The following is a 15,982-nucleotide window of genomic DNA, read 5'->3' on the forward strand; positions in this document are numbered from 1 at the left end:
TTGGGGAAGCCTGCCCTAATCCCACCATGCTGGCACCATGTCATAGCTCCTGCCAGAGCCAGAGGAGGGAGGAAAGTTCACTAGGGCGAATCCATGACTCACAGTAGGCTGCCACCATCCACTTGTGATAGAATTTATTATCATTGTTTTCAAAATTTAAGTTGTTTTTAAAAGTTTTGATTTTGTTTTCATCTGTGTTTCATTGTGAACTGTCCAGAGATAAGAGTTTTGGGCAGTCTATAAAATGTTAAATGATATAAAATATGCCATCAAATTTCCTGCTGGGAAAATGACCCTGCCTGCAGAGTTTTGCCAATATGCAGCCTGGACAGACCCAGGATCATTTTCATCCCTATAGGGAGCAAGGTGCTGTTTCGAGGAGGTCTGAGGCCAAATACACTCTTCAAGAAACATCATAGGAAAGCCAGTGGGTGAGAGAATGCACAGCAGAAAATGAAAAACTGCTTACGACAAGAGAGCAGATTCCTGCACCGTTCAAGGGAGCAAGTGGGGTGAAGACCAGCAAGGGCATCTTTATGAGCAGAGCAGTCCTTTTGAACGTTTCATGCTCCACCTGCACTGTGAGCATGATGCCCGCCACAGCACTGTTTCCCTGTTGCTCCCCCAACATCTCTCCCTATACAGAGCCAGGATGTGGCCATCACTGAAATGAACCACCATGAATTATTCCCATTACTAGTTGCCAATCCCTCTCCCCTTCCTCAGAGCTCCAGACCAATGAAACCTCTTCCTCTTCCAACCATGTGATGAGGTCAGGTGTTGGAAAATCAAGAGAGGTCACCATCCCATAATTCTCCAACATGGCTTCTGTGTATAGGGCTCTTTGGCCATGATCCAGCATCATCCATTCTTCCCCAGTAACACACTTTAGGACAAGAAACAAGAATGAGAGCGTGTAATTACCTTTTCTGGATATTTTATTCAGAGCAAGTTTGGCAACCAAGCGTTGGCTAGCACTTCTGCAGTGCAATGGACAACTCCATATAGCATGGTAAGCTGGACAAATTTATTCAAAATGTAAACACAATAAGGTGGAATTTCTATGGCCTGAAAGCAGATAAAACATTGTCTTCCGCTGGTGCAGAAACCCTTTCAGCTGTAGTTAGATTTGTCAAGCAGAGTAAACCTGTTTAACATCTTCTGGCCTTGCACAAGCTTAGCAGTCCCACAAAGTTCTGATAGTAGTTTCAGTCTTTCTGAGCTCATTTCTGCACAGGTATTAATGTACATTTGCTTCAATCACCCACTGAACTTGGTAATACAGTACTGCACATTTGCTCCAAAGTACACCCAGTTGGGGACTACTCTTGAGGTTTCCAATCGCTTGTATAACTAAGAATGGATTGTGTTACTCAGTTTTACTTAGGTGCTCAGCGGAAACATCTTCTGAAATAGATGGACACTTGGCTACACCTAGTGCTTATCTGTTAGAACTTTGAAAATATAATTGCTGTTCTTACATTATTTCAGCCAACAAAGTAAACTGTCATGCCAGCAGACCCCAACTGATGGTTGAACTTGTGTTCTGCTTTTCATTAAAATAATCCAAAATGTGTTACAATGGAGACAGCAGTATTAGAAAGCTGATGCACCATCAACTTCATTAGTTTAGCCCTTTTGGTGAAAGATGTGTTGTTTCTTTATCAAATACCCAAAATTGTTTACAGAGCAAGCACAATAATAAAATTGTTCCCTGTCCCCAAAGTGCTTAACAATCTTAAACAAGTCATCAAGGGAGAACCACCAGCAACAGTCACTAGGAAAAAGTGCTCTGTTGGGAGTTGGATAGGGCCAATTGCCCTATGCCTGCTAAATACAAAGACAGCGACCACTTTAGAAGATGCCTCTTAACTCTGCAGGGAACTTACTACAACCCTAAAAATTCAGGCTGAGCATCATGGGAAATTTGATGGGTACCTCTTTCTGCCAGCCTACATATCCAGGCAATTTGATTCCAACTCTAGGAGTTTAAAAGGTACATTTTGAGTTGATTTTTAAAAAACATTGAGGTAGGAAGCATGGCGAAGCTCTTCAGGGAGGGCATTCCAAAGCCAAGGGGCCACAACCAAAAAGGCCTTGTCTCTAGTGCCCACCAACCAGATCTCTGTTAGTGGCGGGGTTATGAGCAGGGCCTAAGATGATGAGCAGAGGGCTCTGGCAGATTCATATGGGCGAATGCAGTCCAATAAATAGTTACCCCGGCCCCAATAGCAATACCAGGGGATAGCAGAATAGAAGAAAAACAAATAGAAAAAATCACAAAATACAAAGATCTACAAATTGAAATTGAAAGGCTGTGGCAGAAGAAGACCAAAATAATCCCAGTGGTAATTGGCGCCCTGGGTGCAGTTCCAAAAGACCTTGAAGAGCACCTCAACCCCATAGGGGCCACAGAAATCACCATCAGCCAATTACAAAAAGCAGCTTTACTGGGAACAGCCTATATTCTGTGACTATATCTATAACCATTGACAATAAAATTCTGGCATCCCAGGTCCTTGGGAAGGACTCGATGTCTGGATAAAACAAACCAGTTAATAACATCTGCCTGACTGTGTAAACAAGACATAATTATTATTATTATTCTCATTCACATCTGTTCTTTGGAAAATATCCCAAGGGGACCCTAAAGTCTTGCTTCTTGAGGTTGGTCTCCAAAGCAGTTATTTAATACACCTTGAAGTGTCAAAACCACACATTTGCACCGTTAGGTGGCTGCTGCTTTGCAGCCTTGCTATCTGCCTTGTTCTTGCACAGCCAGGGGGCGGGCTGAGAAAATTCTCTTCCGATGACACCATCTCCACGGCAACGCACCAACGGCAACGTAACTGACTTCCAACAGTCCGGCAGAGGCTGCAGTCCGAGCTAGGCACCAGGAAGGCAACAGTTAATGGTGGCAGAGACGGAATGGGACGCCAGCCAGCCAGCCAGCCAAACAGGTCTCTCTTAAAATAAGCCACTCTACTCCCCTTCATATGCTCGGGGAGGGGAATAATGGAAGCCTCCTTCGTGGAAGAGGTGGCTGCATCTTTGGTGAGGGAGTTTCTCAGCAAAAAGGTAAAGGAGTCTTATTTGGTTTGCTGGGTGCGTACATGGAGGCTTTAGAGAAGCACTGTGTCTCAAACCATCTATAAATCTGCCCTGTTGCTTTCTTCTACGCCGGAGGCAGAGATCTCTGGGGAAATTCAAGCTTTAGACTTAAAGCACTTTGATCCAGGCTGCAACAAGCTATACAGGGCATCCATGACTACATTTCCCACAATGCAACTTGATTACATAGGAATACGCAAGCTCAGTACCTACTCTCAGTTTAGGAACAGTCATTCTGTGATTTCAAAATGTTTCATCCACCGTTAGTAATGTTTACATATTATAGAAACTAGAACATGATTTCTGGCAAACTTTGTCAAAGTAATAAAAGATACTGAGCTTTTTTAGCAGCAGAACTAAAATGCAGAACTTTGCTAATAAATGCAGATGTTACTCATGCTTATCCCAACTTTAGATTTTTGAACACACCAGACCTTTAAGAAAACCCACACCCCTCATTTGCTTTCTTGCATTGAGATGGACTTCTGAGTTACTCGTTTGCGTGCACAGAGTAAGGCTGTGCACAAATCAAAATGTTGAATTAAATTTGATACATCTGAGGTTTTGTCCACTTTGCCATCTGTATCTTTTGGATGGTGGATTACCAAATAATGGTAAACCACCACCTTCAGTTTTTGCTTTTTCTTGGATACTTTAGAGGCACTTCTGAGAGTATTTTGTCCCATAAAATGAGATGTGCTAGGGTTTCAAAGGAGGATGAGGTGTACTCTCATTTATACTTGGCTTTGCTTTTATGAGGACTATTAGGAGGAGCAGGAGTTGCTAACAAAAGAACTATGAAAGGAAGGAACTATAGACTTGGGATGAACCAATTCTAGCATGCTTTCAGCAGCTGTTAGCCTGAGGCCCTTCAAGCAACGGGCAGCTCTAGATGTCAATCCAGACAACTGGTCTCCATCCACCCTTGGGGTTTTCCATATTTTTACTTTTACAGAGAGGCATCCCGCTCTTCCCTCAAGGATCCCATGGCAGTGTGCATGGTTTGTCCTCACTCTAGGTGACTGGCCCAGAGCCACCCAGTGGGTTTCACGGCTAAAAAGAATTTGAACAGGGTTCTCTCAGGTCTTAGTCCCACAACTTAACCATGACACCACATTCAATACAAACTTTAACACAAAACCTTTTGATAATAGTCCAATAGGATACAAAAAACATTGGTCTGTACTGAATGCAACTCAAGAAATTTGCTTTGGGAATGATACAATATAGGCATTGTAGCAAGGTTGTATCAAATCAGAAGCAATTTTGACGCAGTGCACCACACCAGCAGTGACCAATCCATCCATCCCTGCTTTCTCACTGTTTTTTCAGTTGCTATTGTATTTGGAGTAGAATTGAGAAATTCTGTTTCTCACCTGGCTTTTAGAACAGATTTTGGCATCGAACAGTCCGCCTGTTAAATGTAGGGTCTACTAGCTTGTGCCTAGAAGTTGTAGACCTGCATGAGAATATTCTGTATGAACACTGGACAACAGGAGCATTTTTAAAAGCAGAGTAAAACTTGAACATCTTAATTGCCAATTTTTGATTGGGCTGAAACCAGTACTTTGAGAACTGAGGTCCATGCGAGGGGTGTGTGTGTGTGTGTGAGAGAGAGAGAGAGAGAGAGAGAGAGAGAGAATATGAATGGGTAGAGTATTTGTAATATTGGTACTCGGGATTTCAGTCCCAATACTGAAGCACGCCAAGTTAGTTGGGACCTTTTTGAAGGTCACTATGTGTCTACAGAAGTGGCTGTCCAGGAGGACTAGAGGAAGCTGTTAACCTGCCTAGAGATCCTACTATACAAATCAAACACACAAAAAGGAATATATAGACTTGCTGATTCAGATAGATATGAGAAAGAACAAAAGTAGGGTCTGACCTCAAAGATTATGCAGTGTTTCCTGGAGAATCAAGATATCCTTGTGTTCCGCAGTTGGATAAGATGGAAGGCAAAAGTTTTTGAAGGAAAATTATGAGAATGTTGCCAGTGTCATCATAAAGCTAATGGGGTCCCCTCCTACACTGAAATGGAGAATTTAAGAACTCTGCAGTGTAAATTACTTTTGGGAGAGTACCAGAAAGTAATTCATGGACTTCATCAGGAATGCCAGTATAGAAAGCAAATGTGACCCTGTATTTGGACATGGCACCCACCATGCTCACGCTGTTAATGACTGTAAACACATAAAATGGAACCAAGTTCTGTCTCCTTGGAAACTGTCATTGGCCTTCCATACTTGGATATAAGGGGTTCATTTAGACAGACCTTTCTGGGATATATGGAAGATGTGGCTGTTGAGGTGGCTAGAAAATCTTTTGCAGAGGGAGCTCATGCTTGCTTCTCAGAAAGGAATTTGGGAAATGTTATATTGCTTGAGTTAGATGTATGAAGTGGATATTGGTCACAGATGATGCTTGACTTTAAAATCTGACATGCCAATTGCTTAAGAACAAGGGCTTTTTATTTCCTTTACAACTTTGCAGCTTTTCTTGTTACAATACCTTAATAAGCTCCACTACAAGAGAAGGTAGGGTGGTTTCAATAATGATTCTGAACCTTTAAAAGGACATTTTGCAACTCAATTGGTCACAATTGGACCAGTGTTTTTATGACCTCATTAAGTATGAACAAAAAGTCCTATTGTATCCTGGATAGAAGAGTGTTTAAGATAACTTTACGGGATAAATATTTATGCCATTTTGAACTTTGCTCCAAATGGATGCATTTTTTAGCCTACTTTCCAAACGGCTTATGAGATCCCCCGGCATTCCATATGTGAGTCCCCACACACCCCACCAACTTTGCAATGCCTGGACCAATATGGACCAAATTGGGCACAGTTGTAGGGACATCTCAATGGTATAGTTTATGATGTCATCCACCCTAATTCAAGATGGCGGACAAATGAACATTTTGAGGTACAAGTGGGCTAAACTCATGGCCCATCTAACCGATTTGAACCAAACTTGGTACAGCTATAGTGACACAGGGACACCTCAATGGCATAGTTTGTAATGTCATCCACCCTGATTCAAGATGGTGGTCATGTAAACGTTTGAAGTGCAAGTGGGCTAACCAGTGAACTGCCTAACCGATTTGGACCAAACTTAGTCCAGTTGTAGGGATAATTAAAGGAAAGTAGGCAGATTAGTTCTTCCTAGAACTAACACTGGCATCTCTTTTCTGCACAGGGCTTAAAAAAGACAAGCGTCACAATGGACGAAGAATTTCCCCGCACAGCCCTCAGTATCAACAATAGAAATGAGCTTCGGAGTGTTTTGCATCTACAATCTTTATACAAAGATAACAAGGTAAAGATGTTTCCCTCTTGTATGAGATTTCCAGATCACCATGAAAATGGTGGGTGATATTTGAGCAGGAAGTTTAATAAGTAGTAATTTTAATTAAATTGCATGTGGCCTTGTACTATACTTGGGGAACTTCAACAAATTTCTGCCTGGTGAAAAGATTACAGTCATTAAGGGATATGGATAACCTTTTGCCCAGCAGGAGAAGGAAAATAAGTGGCTGTGGTAATGCAGCTAGTGATTTCAGGAAATTTGAGAGGCATGGAAAGTTGATTTTGGTTCTGCTGTAGCAGGTTGCTGATTTTCAAGCGCCAGCTAGACAGATCTACAAGATTTCACATGCAGGGAGAACTGATGAAAAGGTATTTAGGTATGGTCTAACCACATGGGTCTGTGGTTGCCAAGAGTCGACACTGACTCGACGACAAAATCTTTCCTTTTTTTAACAGGGGAGAAGCAAAGGGGGAGCCTGTATCAAGAGACAAGATCCACAATAAATGCTTCTGTCCTACAATGAATGAATTGAACTGGTGAAATTCAGTTAGTAATAAGACCAATATATACAGAATGAACATTCTTGCAAACATACCATAGTTTATGTAACAAAGAAAATCTAGACTAAGCTTAAACATTTCTTGGCAAGAATGCCAATAAATGCATATAAGGCTTTGTGCAATCCCAAGTTTGGGGTAAGAAGGGCAAGGTTTAGAAGAAGAGGAGTGCCCCTCCCCTTGTTTCAGACCACATGCAGATACCTCAGGAGTATCTATTGCTGAGCACAAAGCACAAGGACCTAATCAATATGCATGCCCAACGACTACCAGGAGCGTATATATATATACACTCCACCAGGGGCGTATATAGGGTTGGGCAGGCAGGGCACATGCCCCAGGCGCCACTTGAAAGGGGGCGCCGCTTTTAAACAAACAAATGGCCACTGAGAACAAAATGGCCACCACACATGATCAAATGGTCCCTGCAAGGTCCTAGAGACCACTGGAGGGAGAGGGAACCTTTGCAGACCCCCCCCCCACGGCCTTTAGGAATCCCACCAAAGGGGCTACAAGTTAAAAAAAATATTAATTTAATATAAGTCACTGTACACATATTCAGATTAGTGCTATGTACAGAGAATCAGGGCTTATGAGCTAGGATTGTATTCATTTGCTCTTACTTTGCTTCTAAGTGAGTTAAATGTGATGTCTTAACAATATGGCTATTAATGGTGAGTTTGTCTTTGAATCAGTGTGAAATCATTAGTATTAAGGCCCAGTGGGAGCTTCTTGTTCTCTTTCTTTCATTTTAACTATCTTTCTGAAATACTAGAATATATTCCAAGCAGTGACACCGTTTACTCTGCATATCCTTTAATTATTTTCAGAGTATCTGGGAAAAGTCCAATTCTCCATTTATTTTTAAAACTTATGTAATAGTGATGCTACAATGCATAGCAGAGAATTAGACAGGCACTTCTGTTTAGTTTTCCAAGTACACCTCCACATAGTATTTGGGTATTTCATGAGCCCCAGCATACTGAATTTTGTAGTTTCCCAGCAATTTTTGGTCTGGCTACGTCTACTGTTAAACGGTTTTTGAAAGAGCAAAAGATTAACAAGCTTGACTTGCATTTTTCAGCTGATATTATGGTAAAGTTATCAGAAAGATGGGTGTCAGATGTTTGGACAGGGGGGTACAATTTCAGTGCTTGCCCTAGGCGCTATTTTCCCTAGATACTCCTCTGTCCACCACCACCCTTTTTGAAGCATGGGAGGAGTGAATTACCCTGTGGTGTTAAGACTTTCAATGGTAACTATTTAGCACACCTGTTTTGTAATTTAATACCAAACATATCCAAGGAGCAATGCTTTTAACCTTCCTAGCACTAGGAGAACTGGCAATTTCCCATTCAGTTGCTCATTTATAAGCTATAAAGAGATATGAGCTATATGCTATATAGAGACCCATACCCCTCCCATGACTCTATACAACTAAACCATGGAAATTCTCTAAGGACTTTAAACAAGATACTGTTGTGCTATGCCAATAAAAAAGTCCACACTAGTGTTTCTTTGATTTTCTCTATTCTTGAACTTTTTATTGCAGGCAAAGGAGAATCCACTGAAAACCATCATCGAAATTATGACTAGTTATTTTCTGGAACATACAAGCAACAGCAAAAGCATCAAGAGCCCCTCAGTTCTACAGAACAAGTTTTCCCAGCCCAGGTGTGCAGAGAATTATCTACTTAAGAATTCTCTCTCTGAAGACAACATCTGTGGGCAATCAGTACCTGCAAGGAACAAAATTGAGACCTACAGGTATACACTCTGCTTGCATTTGTTGGCATCATCATCATGGTACTTATTTATTATAACCCAAAGTTGCAAACAGTAGGCTGGAATGATTGCCCGACCTAATCTATATGCAGGTTTCTTGCAGGTCATACCCCTACAAACACAGATCTACTCTGCTAAGGTTTAGCATGATTTAAAGTAAACATTTGTGTAATATGTGGTTTGGCTCTCACGAAAGACAGTAAATAAGCAGTATGTTTCTGCTGCATGCTTAGCAAGATTGGCTTCTCAGAATCCAGGAGTGAATGCATATTACTTGTACAAATAGTGAAGAGGATTTGCAAACTAACCATCCTTCCTAGATTATACTCCAGTGCTAATAATTACAGAACTGGGCTAGGTGGACCAGACACCCAAAACTAATCCATTATGCTTTAACTCAAGTACCAGCAGTGTTTTTAAATGCTGCAATGTAAGTAGCCCAGGATGGCCAAAGTTGATTTTTTAATCCCTTTATTAATTTCAGCACAGTGCATTTCTGAAGGTAGCAATGTCAGTTGGAAGCTTGTGCTCTTAAATATGCCCACATGGGATTTTCTCAAATGTCTCACACATGGCTAGTAAGTTGTCCAAATACAAAAGACTGATAGACTATTAAGTGTTTCAGAAGTACTTATATAGTACTTTACAGTGTCTTAACTATCATGACTCTTATTCCACCAAGAAAGCAAAGTATTTAAGGCAAGAGATTAGACTTAGCACTGATAAAAATGCCTTTTAAAAAGATAGAGTACAGCTTCAGTGAAGGCAGTGGAACTAGCTTACTGGATAAATCACTTCAAAGATTCCCCAAACCTTTAAGTTTTAACTGACTGAAACATTTAACTTGAAGGAGACTTGATTTCTATAGTAATTTTTTAAAAGTACAACTGTATATTGTACAGTTATAAAATATTGTACTGTATATTTTAAATAGGACATGTGAACAGCCCTGCTGGATCAGGCCCAGGGCCTATCTAGTCCACCACATGCCTCAGAGAAACTCACAGGCAAGGGATCCTGCTGTTGCTCCCAGTTTCCCCTTAAAACTACAGTTAAGGCATTCAATTCAATTCAATTCATTCAATTCAATTCAATTACTAGCTCATCAAATCTGACTTGAAATATTACTTAAAATACAAGCTTACAGCCAGTCTAGCTTAAGTATGCATAGGGAACATTGGGAAAGTTGCATACTATTTGCAGTGCCTTTTGCAAATTATTATGGTTGCCTTAACACCACCAAAAATCCAAATTCTATAGGCTTACAACTTAAACATGGAAATGTAATATTTACATACTACTTTGTTTCAGTATAACTTTTCTGGGCATTTCATCTCATTTTCTTGGGTTTCATTTTCTATCAGGTCCTTAACTCCCCCTTCAAACGTCTCTCCTAATTATAAAGATAGGCTCACAATGCGAGTAAGTAAGACAATCAAACACCTGTTGCATTGCACTGCTTAAGTATTTCTTGTTTCCCTACCAAGAACAGCTTGCATTGCTAACACTATATACCAAAATAATGGTCTAGAAGCCCCAACTAAGCTCAATATGGAAATATGCACGTAAAGAGACTGTCATCCCACAGATACGTCAATGAAAGCTTAAAAATAAATTATAATTCTCTCCTTGTTTTGCCAAAACTCCCATTTGGCACTGAAATGTAGCTTGCTCTGAAATGGTCTCATAATGTCTACCCCCAAGCACTTTGATGCTGCTGAAGCAAAGCCTCTGCTTCCCACGCCGAAAAGAGGAACCCCCCCCATAAGTAAACCCTCTCCCATGCCACGGGCAACCTAAAATGGCAAGCAGCCGCCCTGGTGCCTCTTATAGAAACCTCACGAGCATGCGCATTCTCTTCCCATCCACCGCCTCCTTCTCTATGGTAAGGGAACTGGAGAGGAGGGTAAACTGAGCACGCTCCACGCAAGCGCAGGAGATGCAGTAATTTTGTCTACTGCTCTAAAACATGGAGTTGATTGGAGGAAGGCTAGAGGTAGACTACAATTCCCATCAATCCTAGCAGCAATGAGTGGACATTTAACTGCAACTGGAGAGGCTCCAGTTATATGACTTTGGGGTTTTAGATAGATGCAAAGAATGGATAAATGGGTCACTCTGTATTTACAGATTCTTAAACATTCTTACTGGAAAATATACCCTGTTGACACCAATGGGATTTGCTTCCAAGCAAACCTCATTAATAAATGGGCTACATATTTTCTCTAATTGCTACCTGCAGTGCAAACCAATTTACTTAGGAGTAACCCCACTGACTTCAATAAGGCTTACTCCCAAGTGTGTCTTTGACAGCAGCCTTAAAGCACAGTGGAATTTATTTCTGAATGTGCATGAATAGAATTGAGCTGTTAGTTTTGCAGCGTGCATCCTGCCTTACAAAGCAACCTTCAGTATGTTTACTAAGAAATAAACCTGCTGTGATACAAATTACTCCCTAGTAAGGTAGTTGAGGATTGCAGCTTTAGTAATTTTGCATTTTCTGCAAAAACATGATGTTGTATTTTTTACCCACACCCCCATTCTGCTCATGCCTTCAACAAATTAATTACAGACTGAAGTTCAGCCACTGAAGTTTTCCACCTCTCTGTATCTGTATGCTGAAGAAAACATCATCTCTGCATGTCCTATGCAAATGTTGAGAGGGGAATTGGGGAGAGTAGTGTTTGACGTTATCTAGTGCCTCTTAATTTAAAAAACCTGGTATTATTGATAAGTGTGATGATTGAGAAGCATTGTTGTTTGTTTAAACAGCTGTAAAAAGATTAGGAAAACCAAATTTGGTAGGCTTACAACCTTAGATCTGAAAATGTAGTATTTACATACTACTTTGGGTCAGTATAACCTTTCTGGGCATTTCATCTCGTTTTCTTGGGTTTCGTTTTCTATCAGGTCCTTAACTCCCCCTCCAAACGTCTCTCCTAATTATAAGAATAGGCTCACAACGTAGATAAGGAAGAAAATCAAACACCTGATGCATTGCACTGCTTAAGTATTTCTTGTTTCCCTACCAAGAACAGCTTGCATTGCTAACACTACATTCCAAAATAATGCTTTAGAATCTAAAAGCCCCAACTATGCTTAATATGGAAATATATGCATGTAGAGACTCCTTCCACAGGCACGTGAATGAAAGCTTAAAAATAAATTAGAATTCTCTCCCTGTTTTGCTTAACCACCAATCTGGCACTGAAATTGCAGCTGGCTCTGATTCTGAAATGGTCTCATAATGTCTACCCCCAGCCCTTTATGACGCTGCTGAAGCAAAGCCTCTGTCTGCTTCCCACGCCAAAATAGGAAACTTCCCTCACAAGTAACTTCTCTCCCACGCCACGAGCAACCGAAAATGGTGAACGGCGGCCTCGGAGCCTCTTATTTATAGCAATCTCACGAGCATGCGCATTCTGCTTCCATCCACCGCCTCCTTTGTTTGACGCTCCGTTCTCTCCTCCCGCCCATCGCGTTTGTAGGTAGCCAATGAGAGTCGCTGGAGGTGTGATTCTCTTGCTGGCTTCTCTATGGTAAGGGGAAAATCTAGGCTTTCACGCCCCATAAAAGGTAATGGGTTTTTTTAATCATTGATTTGTCCCTCTTGCTATTATGCGTTTTTTCTACAGCATTCTTTTTATGGTGCACGCTCCTGTACTTATTTACCTGGAAGTGTTTCACTGAGCTCAGTGAAGCTTACTTCTGAGTAAACATACATAGGGTTTGCATGCACACATCCTGCAAGCAAGCACTGAAATGCTGTGCTCAGGACATCAGTGGCAAAAGCGTTAGATTTCTCTACTTTTGCATCCTGTTCTTATGGGGAATCAAATGATGCAATCCTAAACTTATAAGGAATTAAGCCTCATAGAACCTATATTAGTAGGATTCCCCTCTGAATAAACGTGCTTAGGAATGCTCACTCTGTGCATGTATTAATGGATTCTAATACTGATCACGAGGGAACAGCTAGAATCGATCAATTAGTACTAGATACAATCTTGTCTGTGTGGTGATATAGTATGCTACTGTCTGAACCTCCCTACCATCTGCTCCACATTGCAGTCTCTTCATGCCTGATTCTTTCCCATTTCTAGACCATTTTTATACCACATGATTCTAAACCTCTCTGTGGTTTTAAATTAAAATATTTAGCCCAACTTCAATTCCATGAGTCCCAGTGATTCCCTAAATGTCGACATTGTGTTCTATAATTCTTATCCCTCTATCCAGTCTTATGGCCCCATGAAATATTCCCCATCAGATACACTTCACAGTCCCTTTTAACTCCCAATGAATTATTTGATGATAACTTCCACTCCCAGTTCAGTACTCCCAGCCATGGACACATCAGAACCCTGATTCCCAAATCTGATTCTGACAAAAGCGCTTCAAGAGCATTGAGAAACAACTATTCTGGGTTATGTGATTTTGAGAATCAATCTCAATCTCTCTCTCATGCTACTCCTTCATTGCCCCAGGATTATGTGGGTAGAACCTTAAGAACAGAAGAATAGCCCTGTTCGAGCAGACCGAAGGACCTAGTCCAACATCCTGTTTCCCAAAGTGGCCAATAAGGCCATTCCTAGGAAGATGTGGGGCCCCAGGCAAGAAGCAGCAACAACATGGAAATGCAGAGCCCCAGCATCAGTGGGGGCTGGTGCCAGTCGGGGCAGAGGGGGATGCTGGTGGGCACATGCAGTCACAGCGGTGTCTCCCCCTATCTTCTCACCATGCCACAACTGCATTTCTCTCTCTCTCTTTCTTTTTGCCCCAGCATAGCTGTAACTTTCCCCATGAATTTGTCTCATCCCCTTTGAAAGCCATCTATGGTAGTGGACACAGCTGTTTCCGTATATTAATCATGTACTGTGTGAAAAGCCAAGTTCTGGAAGGACTGTTGACTGGAACACTAAATTCTATCCTCCTGTCCTGTCTACCATGCACTATCTAACATCAGGACCACACAAGAGCACTTCTATCACAACCAACAAATTATAGCATTTACACTGCAGTGAAAATAGAAGAGCAGAATAGTAGGTGCCATGGTAACTTGATTTCCAGGAACATCAAGGAATGACCAAGGAAAGCAGATTTCTGCAAACTGTACACATTATGCCATTTGGCATACCCCTAGAATTAATTACTCAAAACTTTTGCTCTGTCTCGGGGAGGAGCAAGGAGGGCACATGTCAACCTTCACGTTTGGACCCTGCTGGCTGGATATTCTTGGCTGTTGAGAGTTTTGGGAACTGGACCCTGAGCGTTGGATAGATCTGGCTGTTGGAAGTTTAGGAAACTGCTGTAAACAATGGCTGACATCCAGACTAATGAAGCAGTTACAAACAAGCAAAGTTGTGCAGCCCCAAGAAAATAACTTAGCTGCACAAAATCCAGGAAATGCACTATTATTTTGTTGCATGATAATGTGAACAGATGGAGCAAATGTTCCAAGCAGGAGGTGAGCCACAAGCTGCACACCTTGTTTCACAAGCCCAAAGATGCTTGTGGTAGCCCAACCCTAGCTGGAGGCACAAGTGCTTTCATAGCCTGGATGCCAGCCACAGAAAACTATCTGAAGTTAGCTGGAATGAAAACCATTCAAGGGGAAGAGATTTTAACTAATTGGGCTCTGAGTTTAAAAGCATCATTTTCTGTTTCTTAAGACCATTCTGATTCTGGTGGGTTCATTATAAGAAGTTTTAAAAAATGCTAGATATGGCCTTTCCTTATAACAGGAATAGAATGGTAGCTCTTGTTTGTTAAGCTATAATTCACCTTTGATTATTATTAGAAATATTTATATTTTCAATAAAGAAGAAGTTCTCCAAGCAGTTCACATAGCAAAATGCAAGAGAGAATGGTTCTTTGCAATGCATCACAAAAAGCACCTCTCTCTCAACTTACTTAATCAATTGATTGGCTGCACAAGGTACATAATTAGGCAGCTAAACATTCTTGATCTGTGTTTGTGTCATTTTAGCTATAAAACTGATGAGGAAATCTTCCATCCAGCCAATTTGTCCAGAAGGCAGCCTTACAATAAAAGTGAGAGGAGCAAGACGGGGGCAACACTGGATAGCAGCTTAGCTGCTGAGGGAGAGAAAAAGCTTGCCAATAACTTTGAGGACCTGAAACCGCCAGAGCAGTCTTTGGAGTCAAGAACCGCCATGAGGGAGAAACTCCGAGCCAGGCCTGGTCTGATCGCCAGAGGAATGATGGCGGGGCCCACTGCCAACTCTCAAGAGGTTATTGACTCTCATCCTGAGCCTTGGTTCTGTTGTTGTAGTTTTATTTGTTTCATAATTATCCCCCCCCCCCCAAAGAAAAAAAGAGGTTCACAAACTTGGGTTCCTCGGAAGCTTATCAGAAGGTTGCTTCTGAGCAGTAGACACATTTCCCTCAAGAGACAGCTTATCCATCTGCACATTGGGTGAAATCTCAGAAAGGTCTTTATATGTGTAAAACTGTATATGCATAGGGTCTGCTCCTGACCATAGTTCCCAGTTGTGAGTATAGAACCTACATGTATGCACCGCAGTTATATGCCTGTAAAACCCATTCTCACATTCTGTCCAATGCTTAGAAGGCAGGGACATGGTCAGCAGGCATGATCCGCCTCCGCTCCACACGTCAGCCAACATGTGGACTCATGCATGAACGGAGGGCTAATGCTTGGAGGCATAAGTCCTATTGCCAGAGAGCTGTCCATGCCGTGGTCATAAAGCCCCAAAGTATACACAGTCAATTTTTCTGTTTCTTGCCTAGAAGTGGGAGAAAATAAATGTGTGTAAACCACTGCCATTTTACATTTTGCTCTCTTAAACACCATTGTCTGTCTCCGGTCCAAGAAGGACTGAACCTTCCCTCAAATCCATGACTCAGGACTTCTCAAACTTGGCTTCCCAGATGTTGTTGGCCTACAATTCCTCTCATCCTCAGCCACAATGGCCTTTGGCTAGGGATAATGGCAACTGTAGGCCAACAACATCTGCGGGTTCAGGTTCGAGAAGCCCTGCCCTAACCAATTGAATCCTGGCTCCCACAATCCAGCCCAAGTCAAAAGTAAAAAAGGACGTAAAACTCTTCTGGCACAAGCATGGAGCTTGGGGGAAGCCTCAGAGTCCTGATGTGCATTCGGTATACAGTATGTTGGTCCTGCCTACCTTTTTAATGTTCAAAAAAATACTGTATTTACTTGGATCCAAGCAGTG

General features: G+C 41.7%; 1 protein-coding gene across 4 annotated transcripts in view; it reads left to right on the forward strand.

Annotated features, from left to right (window-relative positions):
* The first annotated feature begins 2,802 nt into the window (after positions 1-2,802).
* MINDY4 (MINDY lysine 48 deubiquitinase 4) overlaps positions 2,803-15,982 on the forward strand; it is a 95,884-nt gene continuing 82,704 nt past the window's right edge. The window contains exons 1-4 of one of the 4 annotated variants that reach the window (XM_053259360.1): positions 2,803-3,078; positions 6,310-6,429; positions 8,530-8,744; positions 14,752-15,016. In XM_053259360.1, coding sequence (XP_053115335.1) covers positions 3,016-3,078; positions 6,310-6,429; positions 8,530-8,744; positions 14,752-15,016 — 663 coding nt within the window. In that variant the 5' untranslated portion in view covers positions 2,803-3,015. Of the gene's footprint in view, positions 3,079-6,309; positions 6,430-8,529; positions 8,745-12,110; positions 12,339-14,751; positions 15,017-15,982 lie in introns of those variants that run through there. The other 3 variants (XM_053259361.1, XM_053259362.1, XM_053259363.1) reach the window with 3 other exon arrangements.

This window comes from Hemicordylus capensis, chromosome 6, assembly GCF_027244095.1.
Source record: "Hemicordylus capensis ecotype Gifberg chromosome 6, rHemCap1.1.pri, whole genome shotgun sequence".
Classification (NCBI taxonomy): domain Eukaryota; kingdom Metazoa; phylum Chordata; class Lepidosauria; order Squamata; family Cordylidae; genus Hemicordylus; species Hemicordylus capensis.